Raw genomic sequence first — 15,131 nt, 5'->3', positions numbered from 1 at the left:
GGTACTACCTTATTTTACAGAAAAATAATTTTATTATCAGTGGCAATAAAATGAACAATTAGTAAGATATCTAAATCAGTAGAACATTTTATAGCACCACTAAAAGTTGTTAAAAAACATTCAAGAATTAAAAAAAAGACCTTGGTTTGTAATGTTTCGTAGTTATTTACAACATAGACACAAAAAATACGCATTGGCAATTATTACATGTCACGGACCATTGCACTCTTGCCGCCTCTGAAGCATTTCAAGGAACGTCAATGTTAAAAATGCTCTCAGCATGCACATGGCTTACAATAAGGTCGTAAAAAAATTCAAAGTTACGAAAACGACCAGCTAAAGCCACCATTGTGACGCCGCTGTTCGACGAGAAAGGAAAATTATAGGTTCTTACACATTTCCCCCCCCCCCCCCAAAAAAAAAAAATTACGCTGGACGCATTCCCTTTTCTACTGACAGCACTAGAGTTACCAACAGCAAATCAGTTCACAGAAAGATGGTTAGAACTCTTTACTCCCGCCATTAGTCTAAAACCGCGTCGTCTGCTTCTTCTGAGATTGTCCAGTGGCTTCCGTCGGATTTATAGCATCCAACTCACACGCCGCTACTGAGACTGTCCAGGACCCCCCAGCAGGACGCGGCCAGTAGAAAAGGGAACACCAGGCGAGCGGAGCGAGACACACGTCACAGCTGCGTGCAGCACTCCCAGTCCGGCTCGGCTGGCCGCCAGCTCCGGAGGGGCTCGTCCTGCGGCCGATGCTAGCACCGGGTCTCCCCGGGGGCCGCCTCGCCGCCGCGCCGCGCCACTCAGGTGCCGTTCGTCAAGGTGCGCAGCTCCGGGTCCTTGGCGATGCTGTCGATGGTGCAGATGGTGACGGTCTTCTTCTTCTTCTTCTTGAGCGGCGCCGGGTGCTGGGAGTCCGCCGCCGGCCCCGCGGCCACGATCTTGTACTTGATGTCGCCGCTGTCGCCCAGCACGGCGGCGGGGTTCTCGAAGATGGCCTCTCGCTCGGGCCCGCGCGCCTCCTCGCGCGTGTAGTACCTGGCGGCGTGGTGCCGCGAGTAGGCGAGCCACGCCAGCAGCGCCGACGCCGCCAGCAGCAGCAGCAGCACGGCGATGCCCGCCGCGACGAACCCGGCGCGCGGGTTGTCATGCAGCCGGCCCGAGCCGTCGGCGTAACCCGGCCCCTGGTCGCCGGCGATGCACCACTCGAGCGCCGCCGGCCGCAGCGAGTGCAGGTGCCTGCTCCTGAGGTGGTGCGGCGAGTCGCAGCGCAATTGGCGCAGGTCGAGCCACGACGACGGGGAGCTGCGGTTGGCGCGGCTCAGCAAGGGCATCACGTTGCACAGGTCGCAGACCCAGGGGTTGTCGCGCAGGTGCACGCGCTTCACCGCCTCCAGCCGGAGCAGCAGGCGGTCGTCGAGCCCGCGGAAGCGGTTCCTCGACAGGTCCAGCTCGTACAGCTTGGGCACCGCCGACAGCCGCTGCGCCGGCAGGTGGGTGAAGTGGTTGCCCGACAGGTTGAGCGTCTTGAGGTGCTCGTGGTAGCCGAAGAGGTCCGCGGGCAGCTGGGACACGCCCATGTCGGCCAGGCCGAGGTCCCTGAGCCTGGGGAGCTGCTGCAGGAAGTACTTGACCTCCGCCAGAGGGACCGTGTTGCCGCTGAGGTTGAGGCTGCGCAGCGAGTCCGCCATGGGCAGGAAGGTGGCGGCGTCCAGCCGGTCCAGCTTGTTGTAGCTGAGGTCGAGCTGGCGCAGCGTCGAGAGGTTGGCGAACGCCTGCGCGGTGACCACGGCGAGGCGGTTCCTCGCCAGGTCCACGTGGCGCAGGTCCAGGTGGCCGTCGACGGGCGAGCCGCTGAAGGTCTTCTCCAGCACCACGGGCAGCTGGTTGCCGTCCAGCCGCAGCACCTGCAGGCGCCGCAGGTTCCGGAACTCGTCCGAGTCCACGTACTTGAACTCGTTGTCGCCCAGGTCGAGGTGCACGAGGTCGGGCAGCAGCTGGTATATCAGCGAGTTGACGTTCGACAGCCCGCAGCCTCGGCACCGGAACACCTTCAGCTCCTGGAGAGCGGAGAACAGCGAGCAATGAACACCTTCAGCTCCTGGAGAGCGGAGAACAGCGAGCAATGAACACCTTCAGCTCCTGGACAGCGGAGAACAGCGAGCAATGAACACCTTCAGCTCCTGGACAGCGGAGAACAGCGAGCAATGAACACCTTCAGCTCCTGGACAGCGGAGAACATCGAGAAATGAACACTTTCAGCTCCTGGACAGCGGAGAACAGCGAGCAATGAACACCTTCAGCTCCTGGACAGCGGAGAACAGCGAGCAATGAACACCTTCAGCTCCTGGACAGCGGAGAACAGCGAGAAATGAACACCTTCAGCTCCTGGACAGCGGAGAACAGCGAGCAATGAACACCTTCAGCTCCTGGACTGCGGAGAACAGCGAGAAATGAACACCTTCAGCTCCTGGACAGCGGAGAACAGCGAGCAATGAACACCTTCAGCTCCTGGACAGCGGAGAACAGCGAGAAATGAACACCTTCAGCTCCTGGACAGCGGAAACAGCGAGCAATGAACACCTTCAGCTCCTGGACAGCGGAGAACAGCGAGCAATGAACACCTTCAGCTCCTGGACAGCGGAGAACAGCGAGAAATGAACACCTTCAGCTCCTGGACAGCGGAGAACAGCGAGCAATGAACACCTTCAGCTCTTGGACAGCGGAGAACAGCGATCAATGAACACTTTCAGCTCTTGGACATCAGAGAACAGCGAGCAATCAAGATGTTTTTGCACTCTAAATAATTCACAATAAGTTTACAGTTGGAACACTTGACTGATTCCAATTTAACAATGATGTCAACAAAAAACTGCCGCCTGAGTTCTTATTAATCATTGGATTAATTTCAACACCAAATGATAGATTTTTAAAACTTTCTGAGCTGATAAGCTATGCTTCTAACACTAAGAATTAATTTGCTAAAATTTCTATTAAAACATTACAAGCACTCAAAAGTGAATGTTCATACTTGAAGTAGAAAGAGATAAAAATTAGGTAATAGATGAAGATAAGAACTAAGGGTTGCGTAGACTATGTGTCAAAAACTTCTCCGAGCATGAAAGACAATTTTTAAGCTAAATACGATAATGGTAATGATAAGCGACACATTGTATTCGTCTTTGATTTATAAATAACGATAAGGCTGTGAATGGTTTTGGTCCCGATTAACAGCAGTTGCTCTGAAATCATCTTTTGTACCCTCTTGTAAATAAAAAATTAAGGAGTTTTTAAGAACCCCTTTACAACTATCAACAGGTAGAAAAACACTTGTAATATCACAACACAACTCAAGAAAGTAATGTTAAATAGATAGTACAGAAAAAAATGGTTTAGTTGGTTAGTTTATTTCTTACAAATAAGCCCATATTGTCCAGAATTATCTCTGGAACATATATCTAACCCTAGCATAGTGTAGGACTATATCTGAAATTTAAAGCCGTAAAGTTTAATTTTATCACTAAATACCTTTACTTTATAAGTTTTTTACTTCCTTTACAACAAAAATCCTAAATCGGAATTCAGTGTAGTGTTTAAACTTGGGACGAATAACACGCATAAATGACGTAGGCCTAACCATTTACCTGCGAATCTTAAAATTTAAATGCTAGATATCAATTTCAAAAATCAAAATTACATTTTTTACATATAAATCTAATCACGTGGCCCGAAATTCGTAAAATTGCCAAGTAGGAAATAAAAGAACGTTAAAATACCCGCGATTATCCATTATTCATGCACACATTCAGTCGTTATTAAGGAGTTCTCAAGGATTATTGGTGAAATTTAATAACTTTTAAGGGTCATTATTAAATTAAAAACAGATTAAGGACTTTTTTTTAAGGATAATAAGCAGGCGCATGAACCAATTCAATTGGTGACAACGGCAGGCTTGTAAAACTACAAAGGCGCGTTATGATTGGATTTCCAGCAGAGCGAGGGAGGTGCGCCACTAAGTGATCGCTTAACCACAAACAGTGCTCTCTGTGATATCGGAAACAAGTTAAAAACCAATTACGGGGTAAACCGATGGGTACGTGTTGTTAAGATCTTCCAATGTTGGCCTTTCACGCGACATTTGGTTCCCGTCCAACACCATTCGTATTTGTACTTTTCCCAGGGGCTGAACAAGTTCTCATTCGGTTAAAATTCTTTTTTTTATTGGTTCCAAAAAATATCCCTGATTGAATACACAGAAAGAACACTCACAAAAGCTTTGCATGTGCGATCCACACACTAAAACGTTCCGTAATGCAGAGAGACATCTGACCTGCAAGCTAGATAGAGGCTGTAAGTTATATTTCCACTCGTCTGTGCTGCGAAATATTTTTTTTTTTCTCCAAACACATTAAGCCCCAGTAATTACAGGCAAATGTTGACTAAAGCAGGACTCATTGGTCCGCCACCCGTCCGTCAATCACGTGACCTGCAGCCAATCAGATGGCCCAGAAAATTCCATCCGTCCGTCAAATCCTTCCAACTTTCGGCAGACAGACGGATGGAATTTTAACCTCCAAACCGACTGAAAGATATTGACACTATAATTAATAGCGCAAGGTAAATCGAAAATATATTAAAATAAATATTCTGGAGCGAAAAAAAGGATTTACTGTTGTTTATGTTCGTCTGTGCTGTAAATGTTTTCATGACTAAATTCCTTGCGGATTTTCTTTTGCTGTACGATATTTAAAGTTTGAATATGTTCGTCTGTGTTGTGTCGTCGTGTTGTCCATAATAACTTATAGTTTCATCGCTGGATCCATCTGTTTTGACATCAGCTTATTTACGCTTGTATGGGTTTGTATTTACATTTTTTTTTCCATTTTGCATTCTTGAATTTATTCCATGACCAACAGTGCAGAACTGTAATGACGAATATCCAAAAGAACTGTATTAAATCAAAACGTGTGAGAGAGTCTTAAAGGGAGTAGAAGCCTAAATTTTTTTCCTTCAAATATTGCATGTTTATGCACATATTTATGAGAGCTTTGAAGGGAGTATAATCCTAAATGATTTTTCTTTAAATATTTCATGTTTATTCACAATTTTAAAAATTAATTCATAAGAAACAATATTTAATTCTTTATAAAATACCTTTTGTACTAAAAAAAGTTCTTTTTTATGGTATTTTTATGATTTAAATTCAAATTTTATGTCAGTCCTAACATGTACTGGAAGCATGAAAACATGTGGTTTAACCGTTCGTATGTACCCTTCGTCTTTATTTTTATTACATCATCCATAAACCAATAAAAATTTAATTTTCCAAAAAATCGAAAAAAAATAAAGGTTTTATAGATTTGGGAAAACCTAATTTTTTTTTTAAATTCGTGAATATTTTTTTGTTGCGTCAACATCTCAGGTGTCGGTTAAAACGAAATTTGGCGAAACGTGCAGCAACATAAACCTTTATATAGTTGAAATGTATATTTATGATAGTGAAACTGCGCTGGAATGTAGTTTAGTAAGAATAAAATGGTCTTAGTAGAAAGTAATGTCTGTAGATTTAAAAATTACCAAATAAACTGGCGGTGCAGAGCGCGAACTTCCTGAGCTCAAGGAATGTGATTCTGGGCTAACAGGACCTGTCACAACATGTCATAACGTAGACGAAGGCAAGTTTTAACGGCTCGTAATACCGGGCCTTAATGGCGCCCGGCCCAGTCCAGTAGAGGCGTAAAAGTAACGAAAAAAAAAAAAGCGTACTCGTATGTATTCGTTACTATAACAATTAGTACCTACTCGTTACTATCGTATCGTTACGTTACTCGTTACTTCTGATACCTCATAGCTCATACATGCTATGTTATGTTAGAGCAACGAATAGAGTCGTACTGCGTACGCATACAGTATGACGTCACGGCGTCGCAACATTCGTAATTTGTAGGAAAAGATACTTATACATTATATACGAAACTGCGTAAGGTGCATTTTTTTTCACTTTTCAGTATTTTGAACCAGACTTGTGTTTAAGTCATCCAAAAATTTTATTTGATTTAATAGGTAAAGTGTAACTACAAGTGAACTGCCATACTACAAAATATGCGAGTAACGCAATGCATTCGTGCGTAACATTTCGGGGGAGCTGAATTGTTGTCCCTTGGAAAAGCTGCCCTTCAGGATTTTTCTGGCAATGGTTTGTTTGTACAACGACTGGAAGGGCAGCCCATTCAATTTCTGAAAACATGTTTCTTTAAGTGTTTAAATAATCCTGAAAACTTGCCCCTTGGAAGGGCAGCCCATCAGGATTTTTCAGACAGTAGTGTTTTTGAAAGGTTGTCTGAATTGTTGCCCCATGGATGGGGAGCCCTTCAGGATTTTTCTGACAGTGGTTAGTTTAGGTTAGGTCAGGTTAGGTCAGGTAAGGTTAGGTCAGGTAAGGTAAGGTTAGGTTAGGTTAGGTTAGGTTAGGTTAGGTTAGGTTAGGTTAGGTTAGGTCACTTTACAAACTAACCACTGTCAGAAAAATCCTAAAGGGCTGCCCATCCAAGGGGCAAGTTTTCAGGATTATTTAAACAATCAAAGAAAAACGTTTTCAGAAATCGGATGGGCTGCCCTTCCAGTCGCTGTACAAACAAACCACTGCCAGAAAAAATCGCTGAAGGGCTAACCCTTCCAAAGGGGGCAGCATTTCTGTCGCCCCAACATTTCGTTACTGGGTACTGGATGGCGCACCCGTTACTCAGCACCGATACAGCTGTGCGACGTCCGGGCGGAACAGGAGCGCCCACCTGCACGTCCTTGAACACCTCCGGGCTGAGCTCGACCAGGCGGTTGCGGCTCAGGTCCAGCTCCTGCAGCTTGCCCAGCATGAGGAACAGCCGCGGCACCAGCTCCTGGATCCTGTTGCGCGCCAGCGACAGCAGCCGCAGCTCCGGCAGGTGGCGGAACGTGCCCGAGGGAAGAGACTCCACGCGGTTGTCGTCCAGCCGCAGCTCCAGCAGGTTCGCCAGGCCGCGGAAGTTGTAGTCGAGCGCCTGCGCCACGTGCACACGCGTCGATACTTATCGACCCTCGTCGATCCATCGGTCCGTCGCGACACGCACAACTTACACGGAGGAAAAGGTTGGTTTGAATCAAACAAATATATGTTTATATATGGCGAAACAAATATTTACTTCCTGTAACAAAATATTTTGTTGCCAAACCAAAATTTTGGGTGTAACAAAATTGATTCATTACACCTAAAAAAATATACAGTTAAACTGACCAAACCATTTTTCTGGATCAACAAAATCTTTCCAACAACAAAATATTTGTTTGAATCAACAAAATTGATGTATTTCCTCATATATAAACACATAATTTTGCTGTGGCAAACAAACCTTTCTCTCGGTGTATATTCATTTAAGTAAATTTTATATTCAGTCCTTGAGATATTTAAGCTTACATAAATGAATTATCTAATACAGACGAGAATTTTTTTCCCTCACTTTTTAAGTAATATTTATGAAAATGTTAAGCGAAACAGAAGCCAGCAAACTCGCGGAGAAGAGAATAAAATAATAAAAATAAAACAATATGAAATTATCTTTTGTGAACTCTCTGATTTTAAATAACTTATTTACAGATAACGTTAGTAAAATAGTTCTTTTTTCACATGAAAAATTTTTTTTCTTCAAAATTCGATAATATCGTTATACAAATATCGATATATCGGGAGTTGAAGGTATCGATGTATCGCCGCCGTGCGCCCGCACCTGCGAGACGTCGTTGTGCGACAGGTCGAGCACCCGCAGCGTGGGCACGCCCCAGAAGGAGTGGCGGCCGATGGCGGGCACGTTGGAGCGCACGATGCGCAGCTCCTCCAGCTGGCTGAAGCCCTGCGGCACACACGCGGGGCGAACAGTGGCGGCGGCGGCCTACACTCCCCGGGGAGGGCCGCGACGAGTTCACGATTACACAGTCACACAGCACCGCCCATCCAAGAATATCCCAGTTCAGAGTTTACTACTTTTTTTTTATTCACCCTCATTGGGGGTAAAATGGGAAATTGGTATTTAAAAAAAAAAAAAACATATCTCCGAAGCTGACTAGGCAAGAGGTATCATATTGGACATTAATAGTAAACATACAAACTACAAACACCTTTTCAACTTTTTTCATCTTGTTATTCTTGAGGGGAAAATATTGTATTTTTGGATAAAGTATTAATAAATCATAATACTGGATTTACTTAATTGGGAGGTTGAAAATAAGGCATGAATAACACACACACACAAGTTGTCCTAACTATTTTTTTTTCAACATTTTTAAATTTAAATTACGTAATAACTTGGTATAGGTATCGATATCTTTTATGTAGTATATATTACAATTTTTTTTCTAATATAAATTTAGAAAAAAAAATCCTCTGATATTAAAAAAAAACCGAGATGATTTGGTATTATTATAGGCAACAAATATGTGTAACACACTACAGCTGAAGGTGTGACTTTTATTTTATATTTATTTTACACTGAAAATAAAGTAAAACCCGGTTTTTATAATTCCATGCTTTGCTAGAAAAAAAGAAGTGCATTTTTTTGGCCGATTCATCAAGTAAATTGTCTACGAATCCACCTATACACTACTCAAGAAATTTGTTGCAACAACATTTTAAATAAAAGTGTGAATGTGTCAAAATTTCTTAAAATTGTGATTATATTAAGGTGATAAACGGGAAGTTAGGATTTTATTAAAGCTATGCATGTAACATGCGTATGTGACATACAAAAAATAACAGGAAATATATCTGATACAGTCTACATTAAAAATAATCCAGAGCGTATTTAGTAATTGAAAAAAATTAGCTCCTTAATCTGAATTCAAAGGAGGTAAACAAAATTTTATCTGGCACATAATCTCCATTAAAATATTTAGGGTTGTATATTATCACCTTTTAAATGCCAGCATGAATTGTGTTTCGGAGGACGAAATCTTTTAGATACGTGGCATTTTATAGTGTGCATTGCTTTAATTTCGGATGTTTGAAATATATCACATAATTTTCTTGCAAAAATTGCAATATTATCAATATCCTGAGATTCACGCGAGCGAAGCCACAGCTTGTTAAGTATTTTGCAATATAAAATAGTGATTCAGCTCCAAATTCAAAGGCGTATACTCGTCGAAATTTGTCTTTTCAATTATGGTTCACCCTGTGGTGACACAAAACTTCAAAGCTGTTCCGATTTAACGGTGCAAAATAATACAGCTTTTTTTTTTCTCGATATAACGCCAGATGGTCTATTGGAACATGATCCTATACAGCGATGGAAAATATTGGAACCTCTGCGACACATCGGTGTTTGATATCGAAACCTTAGTATTAAAAAGCTACTATTCACTGACCCCGAGAATAATCCGTGTTCGTGTATATTCAGAAATGTTTTATTATCGCTGTAGTAAAAGTGAAATGTAGGTTTAGGTTTTGTGTGTTTTATAAATAAAGTCCTTGCCAAAATTCTAACATTTTTTTTTCGGAAAGGTTTATTTTCGCACTTCTTCTCGGTGGTTTTATATGAACTCGAAAGTCTGTTGGTTGTGTTGAGTCAAAGATATTAAAAATACTCAAATAGCGTGAAAAAGTATGCTATCTCGCAAAATAGTGAACGTATCATCTCCCCCTCTCACAAAGTGGCTGGAGCGAGTGTGTGAACTCCGGATACGTACACTGTTAAAAATATCAACCCTAAAATTACGAAAGACGCTGGGTACAGATTATCCAGGCATCTTCGTAGAGTTCATAAATTTACGGGAAATTATTTAACTTACCTTTAACGTGAATAAACACCAAATTGTTGGTATGTCAACAGAACATTCAAAAACTCATTAAATCTACATCAAACATGTTACTTTTTCGTCTAAAAAAGTTTTTACTTCCTTTACAACAAAAATTATAAATCAGTATTCAGTGTAGTGTTAAAACTCGGCATGAATAACACGCATAAAAATTTGTCCTTCCTTTTGTACATTTGATGCTATTTTTCGATTTAGTTTTGTGTCTTTAATATTCATACCTAATATCATACCGCTTACTAATTCAGCTTCAGAAATATAAATGTTTTTTACAAAATAAGCATTGCAAACATGCATAAAAATTAATCTCTCATATTCTATTTTACCTTTTATTATTTTAGTTTTGCATCTTCACTATTCATACCCAATATCTTACCTCTCGCTTATTTAGTTTTAGAGTTCTTTTTTTTTTTTACAACTGTGAATTGATTCCACACATTCCACACGTTTGTTCAACTTTTATGAGTTATAATTTTTTTTTACAAACGCTTACAAATTTGTTTTTCCTATTCTTTGTTTTACGGATTAATTTCAATTTTTATCTTTACTATTAATACCCAATATCATATCTCTTCGCTTAGTATACTTCAGAGATATGTTTTTATTTTCCAAACCTTATTTCCTTTTTTTCACTCCTTAGGCGGTGAATTTTGAAGAAAAAATAAAGAGCTTGAAACTCAGTACACGTGATAGAAATGAAACTCTTTATCAATTAAAACCTCGACTCTTAAGTAAATCGTAAGGGGTAAAACGGCAAAGCAAGAGAGAGAGAGAGAGAGAGAGAGAGAAAAACAAAACAATTTTCTTAATAAGCATTAACTACCTAACATAAATTATCACACACTTAAAAATAACTGCTCATGATATCAATTCTTACTTGAAAGAACACAGGAAAAAAAACACAATTTAATTTTCTTGCGAATATAGTCCATGGCGCGGCGCACAACAATTAGCTCAATCCCCGTTTTGTTGTTGCCCACTGCCCTTACTAGATGCCAGCAAGTCAGGGTGGCGTCCCTACCGCCGAGGCTAGGGCCTCGCAATGGACTGGATAATTTCCCTAACCGACTTCGGTCAACCTGAGGCTATATCCACTCCTGAGTGTAGGTCCGATGCACCAGCTCGTGACAGTATACTATACATACTCCGTAGCCTCCAAATGCGTAGATGCTGAGGCTAGAGCCTCGCGATGAAGGACTGGATAATTTCCCAAAACCGACTTCGGTCAATCTGAGGCTATATCCACTCCTGAGTGCTGGCTCAATGCATCAGCTCGCGAAAAAGCACGATTAAATTAAGCTACCAAGATAAACGTAATCTTGAATGTTTATTTTATGTTAATTTAATGTTTCTTTACATTAGCTTAAATTCAACAGCGTACACCAATTTTTCTTCTTCTTAACTTAGTCTAGGCTGGCTGGCAGCCTGGTGGGAAACGACAAAGTCGCCCCCGAAACAAACAGTGCCACCAAACAAAATGCGGACAAAATGTCCAAGCTCCCGCCCATTTGCATAGTAGTCTTTCTGCTCTGTCCAACTCTTCTTCATGATCCCATCCCTCTTGTTTCCTGTAACCAACAAGCTTGTAATTAATGGATGAAATTTTGCTTCCCGCACGTCAAGTGCCCAGGGGTTTTCAGGTGTGTGTATGCAGTATAATGTGAAGAAGTGAAGAAGGGGGAGTCGGACATCCCAGCGCACGATGCAAGCCAAGGCCGCGCGCGCACCTGGAAGATGGGGCCGATGGTGAGGTGGTTGGGGTTGCCCGGCGGCGCAGAGATCTTGAGCACCTCGAGCTGAGGGTCCAGCGCCTGCACCGGGATGTGGTCCCGCATGCCGCCGCGCGCGCACACCGCCTGGCGCCGGCCCTTGCTGTCCAGCGAGCAGGCGCACTCCTGGGGGCAGGCCCCCTGCGCCGCCCCCGCCGCCAGCAGCGCCCAGCACAGCGCCGCCCCCAGCGCCCCCAGCGCCGCGGCGCCGGTCATCTCGCCGCCTGCGCGCACACACGCACGAGCTGCGACCTCACTCGATGCGTGGGGGCGACTGAAATGCGGCCCCTCGGAAGGGCAGCCCTTCAGGATTTTTTCTGACAGTGGTTAGTTTGTAAAGTGACCTAACCTAACCCAACCTAACTTAACCTCACCTAACCTAACCTAACGTAACCTAACCTAACGTAACCTAACCTAACCCAACCTAACCTAACGTAACGTAACCTAACCTAACCCAACCTAACCCAACCTAACCCAACCTAACCTAACCTAACCTAACCACTGTCAGAAAAATCCTGAAGGGCTGCCCATCCAAGGGGCAACAACAATCCAGGCAACCTTTCAAAAACACTACTGTCAGAAAATATCCTGAAGAGCTGCCCTTCCAAGGGGCAACAATTCACAGCTCGCCCGGCGCGTGTACTTGATGCACGCCAGTTACTCGGCGTGATAAAGAAAAAAATCTTTAATTACGCATGCAAATAATAATTAGTATTAATAAAAATAATAAAAACAACTGGACTGATATAACCACGGTTGGTAAAGTATAAATAAAAAATAACTGATTACTCAGTATTCAATATTAATATAAATACGCATATAAAATTAGTAAAATAATCGAGCTACGTTTAAATCAACTTATAAATAATAACATTATTACTTAATATTACAAATAAATTATACATACGGGTACATAACCTCACTTGAAAATAAATGTTGAAATATTTTATAAACATAATTTCTTGTCACCAATATCCATAATAAATAAATATCAAGTAGTATCAATCATGATTTGAAAGCACAAGTATAGTTTTTGTTTTTGTGATTAGCCTTTTTTTTATGTCAATTTTTGTCGCATGCTGCTCGCGCATCGCAAAAATTCACTCTCCTCATTTTTTTTTTCTCTTCTTAAAGCGCCTTAAAAAGTGTCACTTCAGAAATGCGAGCGAGTGTTTCACTACTCGCCAGAGAGGTGTAACATATAACCGCGGTAAGGAGGAAAATTTCGCGTGTTATCATGTTGCAAATACACTTATAATACGAAAACTCAGACACGAAATTTAACGTAGAATTCTTTAAAATGATGCCGAGCGTTAAAAACATACGAAAATTTTGGTTTCCAACTAAATTTCTGGACGCGAATCACACGTAGTTTCAGCACCCACCACTAGAATTCGCTACCGAAATTTTAAACTGCGTAATGGAACGGCTACAATAAAAGCGTAAAAGACTTGAGGAAAAAAATTACCAAACCCCAGTTTTGGACCTGATTTTTGACAGTTTATATTTTATTAAAATACTGCCCATCCTGTTAAAATGTATCAAACATTCCTGTAATTCGGAACCATAAGACTCTATGTCCACTATAGGGCAAAATGTAATTTTAATCATAAACTTGACCAACGTTTAACATTCTTTCTAGTGGCATACAACACTAAGATCTACATTATGTCAAAAATTCGCATATTTTGGGTAGAGAATATTTGAGTTAGTAAGTGAGGCACCATTAAAAATTATTTTAACTATTCTCGTGCAAAAAAATATGGTTTTTGTGACATAGTGTCTTATGCCTCCGAGGTACCGACAGATATATATATATATATATATATATATATATATATATATATATATATATATATACACATACATATATTTATAATATATTATATTTATTATTTACTGTTGGTGGGCACTTAAATATTAATAATAAAAAATAAATATACTGATTACAGAAAACAAAAATAAATAAATATAATGATTACAGAAAACACTGCATGGAGTTTATTATTAACACGCGTATTCTTATTATCTTTTATTTTGAACCCCAAAACGTGGTCAGTTACCTTTGACTCTGCTGTTTGCTATAAAATAAAATAATAATCATCCCATTTTTGTTGTGAGGACAAAAAATTTCATTAATATTGCTTATGTTAAGCACGAAGAAATTACCAGTAAGTTTGAAATCTAGCCGTGCGTACAATTGAGCCATGTTTTAGTGCCTTTGCTTGACGATTGATGCGGTAGACAGAGAGAATGTTTTTTTTTTAGTCGATCAAAAATTACCGAGCAGATAAAAAAAAATATATTTTTTTCGCCACCGAAAATATTTTTTCAAACAAGGAACTCAAGACTCACATTTTAGATCTTAAAACGTTAATCTTCACCAATTGTTCGAAGAGGGTGGGCCGGGTTTGGGGGGGGGGGGGGGGGGGGGAACTATCTCCAAAACATGAGAGAAGATAAATAAACGCAAAATTAGTCGAAGAAGGTTTGGAATTGAAAGGGGGGGTACGTCGTTGAATGGGTTTTCATAGAGCGCCTCTTTAAACGGCAATAAATTGCACCTATTACCAATTATCGGGAGGGAATTATATATATATGCATATGCGCACGGTGGCTGTATTTTTTCCAAAATACACGCTCCTGGCAACCTTCTCTGGAGTATGTAAATTGGAGCGTGAGAGGGTTTTGGTGGGAAGGGGGGGGGGGGTAATGTTACGGGTTGGGACTGGGACCTCTGCGGCTGACAAGGGGAAGTATGTCGTCCGGGGGGGGGGGGGGAAATTTGCTCCGAATTCTCTCTCCCCCCTCTCCCTCTAAACTCCCCAGTTGACACGCCCCCGGCCCGACAACCCATGAAACATGGGGCGAAGGGGCGCGCAGGCATAACTCACATGGGAGGGGATCTAGGGGCGTGGCGTTCGAACGTGCGGGGCAGAGAAATGATTTGTATCGAACTCGTATAACGGGGCGGGCAGATTGTTTGACGCACGCGCGAACCGATGTTAGTGGGTAGGTTTGGTTAATATAGGGATAGGGCTGGGAGGCTGTGGATCCAGGGATCCGCGCGGCCATCTTGGATTACGTAATTTCCGGTGGCCATCTTGGGTTACGTAATTTCCTGTGGCCATCTTGGGTTACGTCATTTCCGGTGGTCGTCTTGGACTACTTCATTTCCTCCATATTAAATAACCTTAACAATTCGACCACAGCGGCCATCTTTAATTACATCACTTCCTTCCGCCATCTTGGAAATTACGCAATACAAAATGGCCGCCGGATATGATGTAACCCAAGATGGCCGCCGGAAATGACGTAATACAGGATGTCCTCCCAAGTGAACAAAACCTACCTAATTATTTTAAGGCCCCCCACAAACCCATGCACGATCAGTCCGAACTTATCAGTCGGAACTGCGTGATTGACTTATCGTTGAGGGGGGAGGAGGGGAGGCTTTAGGCGTGCTCTCGCTAGTCGAGTCGCGATTGTATACAAATAAAACTCTTGCATTTCCCAAC

At 42.1% G+C, this 15,131-nt stretch overlaps 1 protein-coding gene and 1 long non-coding RNA gene across 2 annotated transcripts in view; both read right to left on the bottom strand.

The window, feature by feature from the left end:
* Positions 1-807: 807 nt before the first annotated feature.
* Positions 808-11,679, bottom strand: LOC134535377 (insulin-like growth factor-binding protein complex acid labile subunit). Its single transcript, XM_063374451.1, has 5 exons — positions 11,572-11,679; positions 7,765-7,887; positions 6,796-7,041; positions 2,507-2,596; positions 808-2,064 (listed from the first exon to the last, which is right to left on the bottom strand). The coding sequence occupies exons 1-5, from the start codon at positions 11,677-11,679 to the stop codon at positions 808-810; spliced, it is 1,824 nt and encodes a 607-aa protein (XP_063230521.1).
* Positions 11,680-11,780: 101 nt separating this feature from the next.
* The window catches only part of LOC134535326 (uncharacterized), a 129,346-nt gene continuing 125,995 nt past the window's right edge, over positions 11,781-15,131 (bottom strand). The window contains exon 3 of the long non-coding RNA XR_010075608.1: positions 11,781-11,837. This is a non-coding gene — a long non-coding RNA (uncharacterized LOC134535326). The remainder of the gene's footprint in view (positions 11,838-15,131) is intronic.

This window comes from Bacillus rossius, chromosome 8 (genome assembly GCF_032445375.1).
Source record: "Bacillus rossius redtenbacheri isolate Brsri chromosome 8, Brsri_v3, whole genome shotgun sequence".
Classification (NCBI taxonomy): Eukaryota; Metazoa; Arthropoda; class Insecta; order Phasmatodea; family Bacillidae; genus Bacillus; species Bacillus rossius.
This window is presented reverse-complemented; position numbering and strand designations above follow the sequence as displayed.

What these genes read in the sequence shown, in the direction of transcription:
- LOC134535377 (XM_063374451.1), bottom strand. Translation starts at nt 11,679, where the DNA reads ATGCGGGACCACATCCCGGTGCAGGCGCTGGACCCTCAGCTCGAGGTG. An exon ending in CGCACAACGACGTCTCGCAG is followed by an intron (nt 7,042 to 7,764) that starts GTGCGGGCGCAC and finishes CACGTGGCGCAG; the next exon opens with GCGCTCGACTACAACTTCCG. An exon ending in CCGCTGTCCAGGAGCTGAAG is followed by an intron (nt 2,065 to 2,506) that starts GTGTTCATTGCT and finishes TCCGCTCTCCAG; the next exon opens with GAGCTGAAGGTGTTCCGGTG.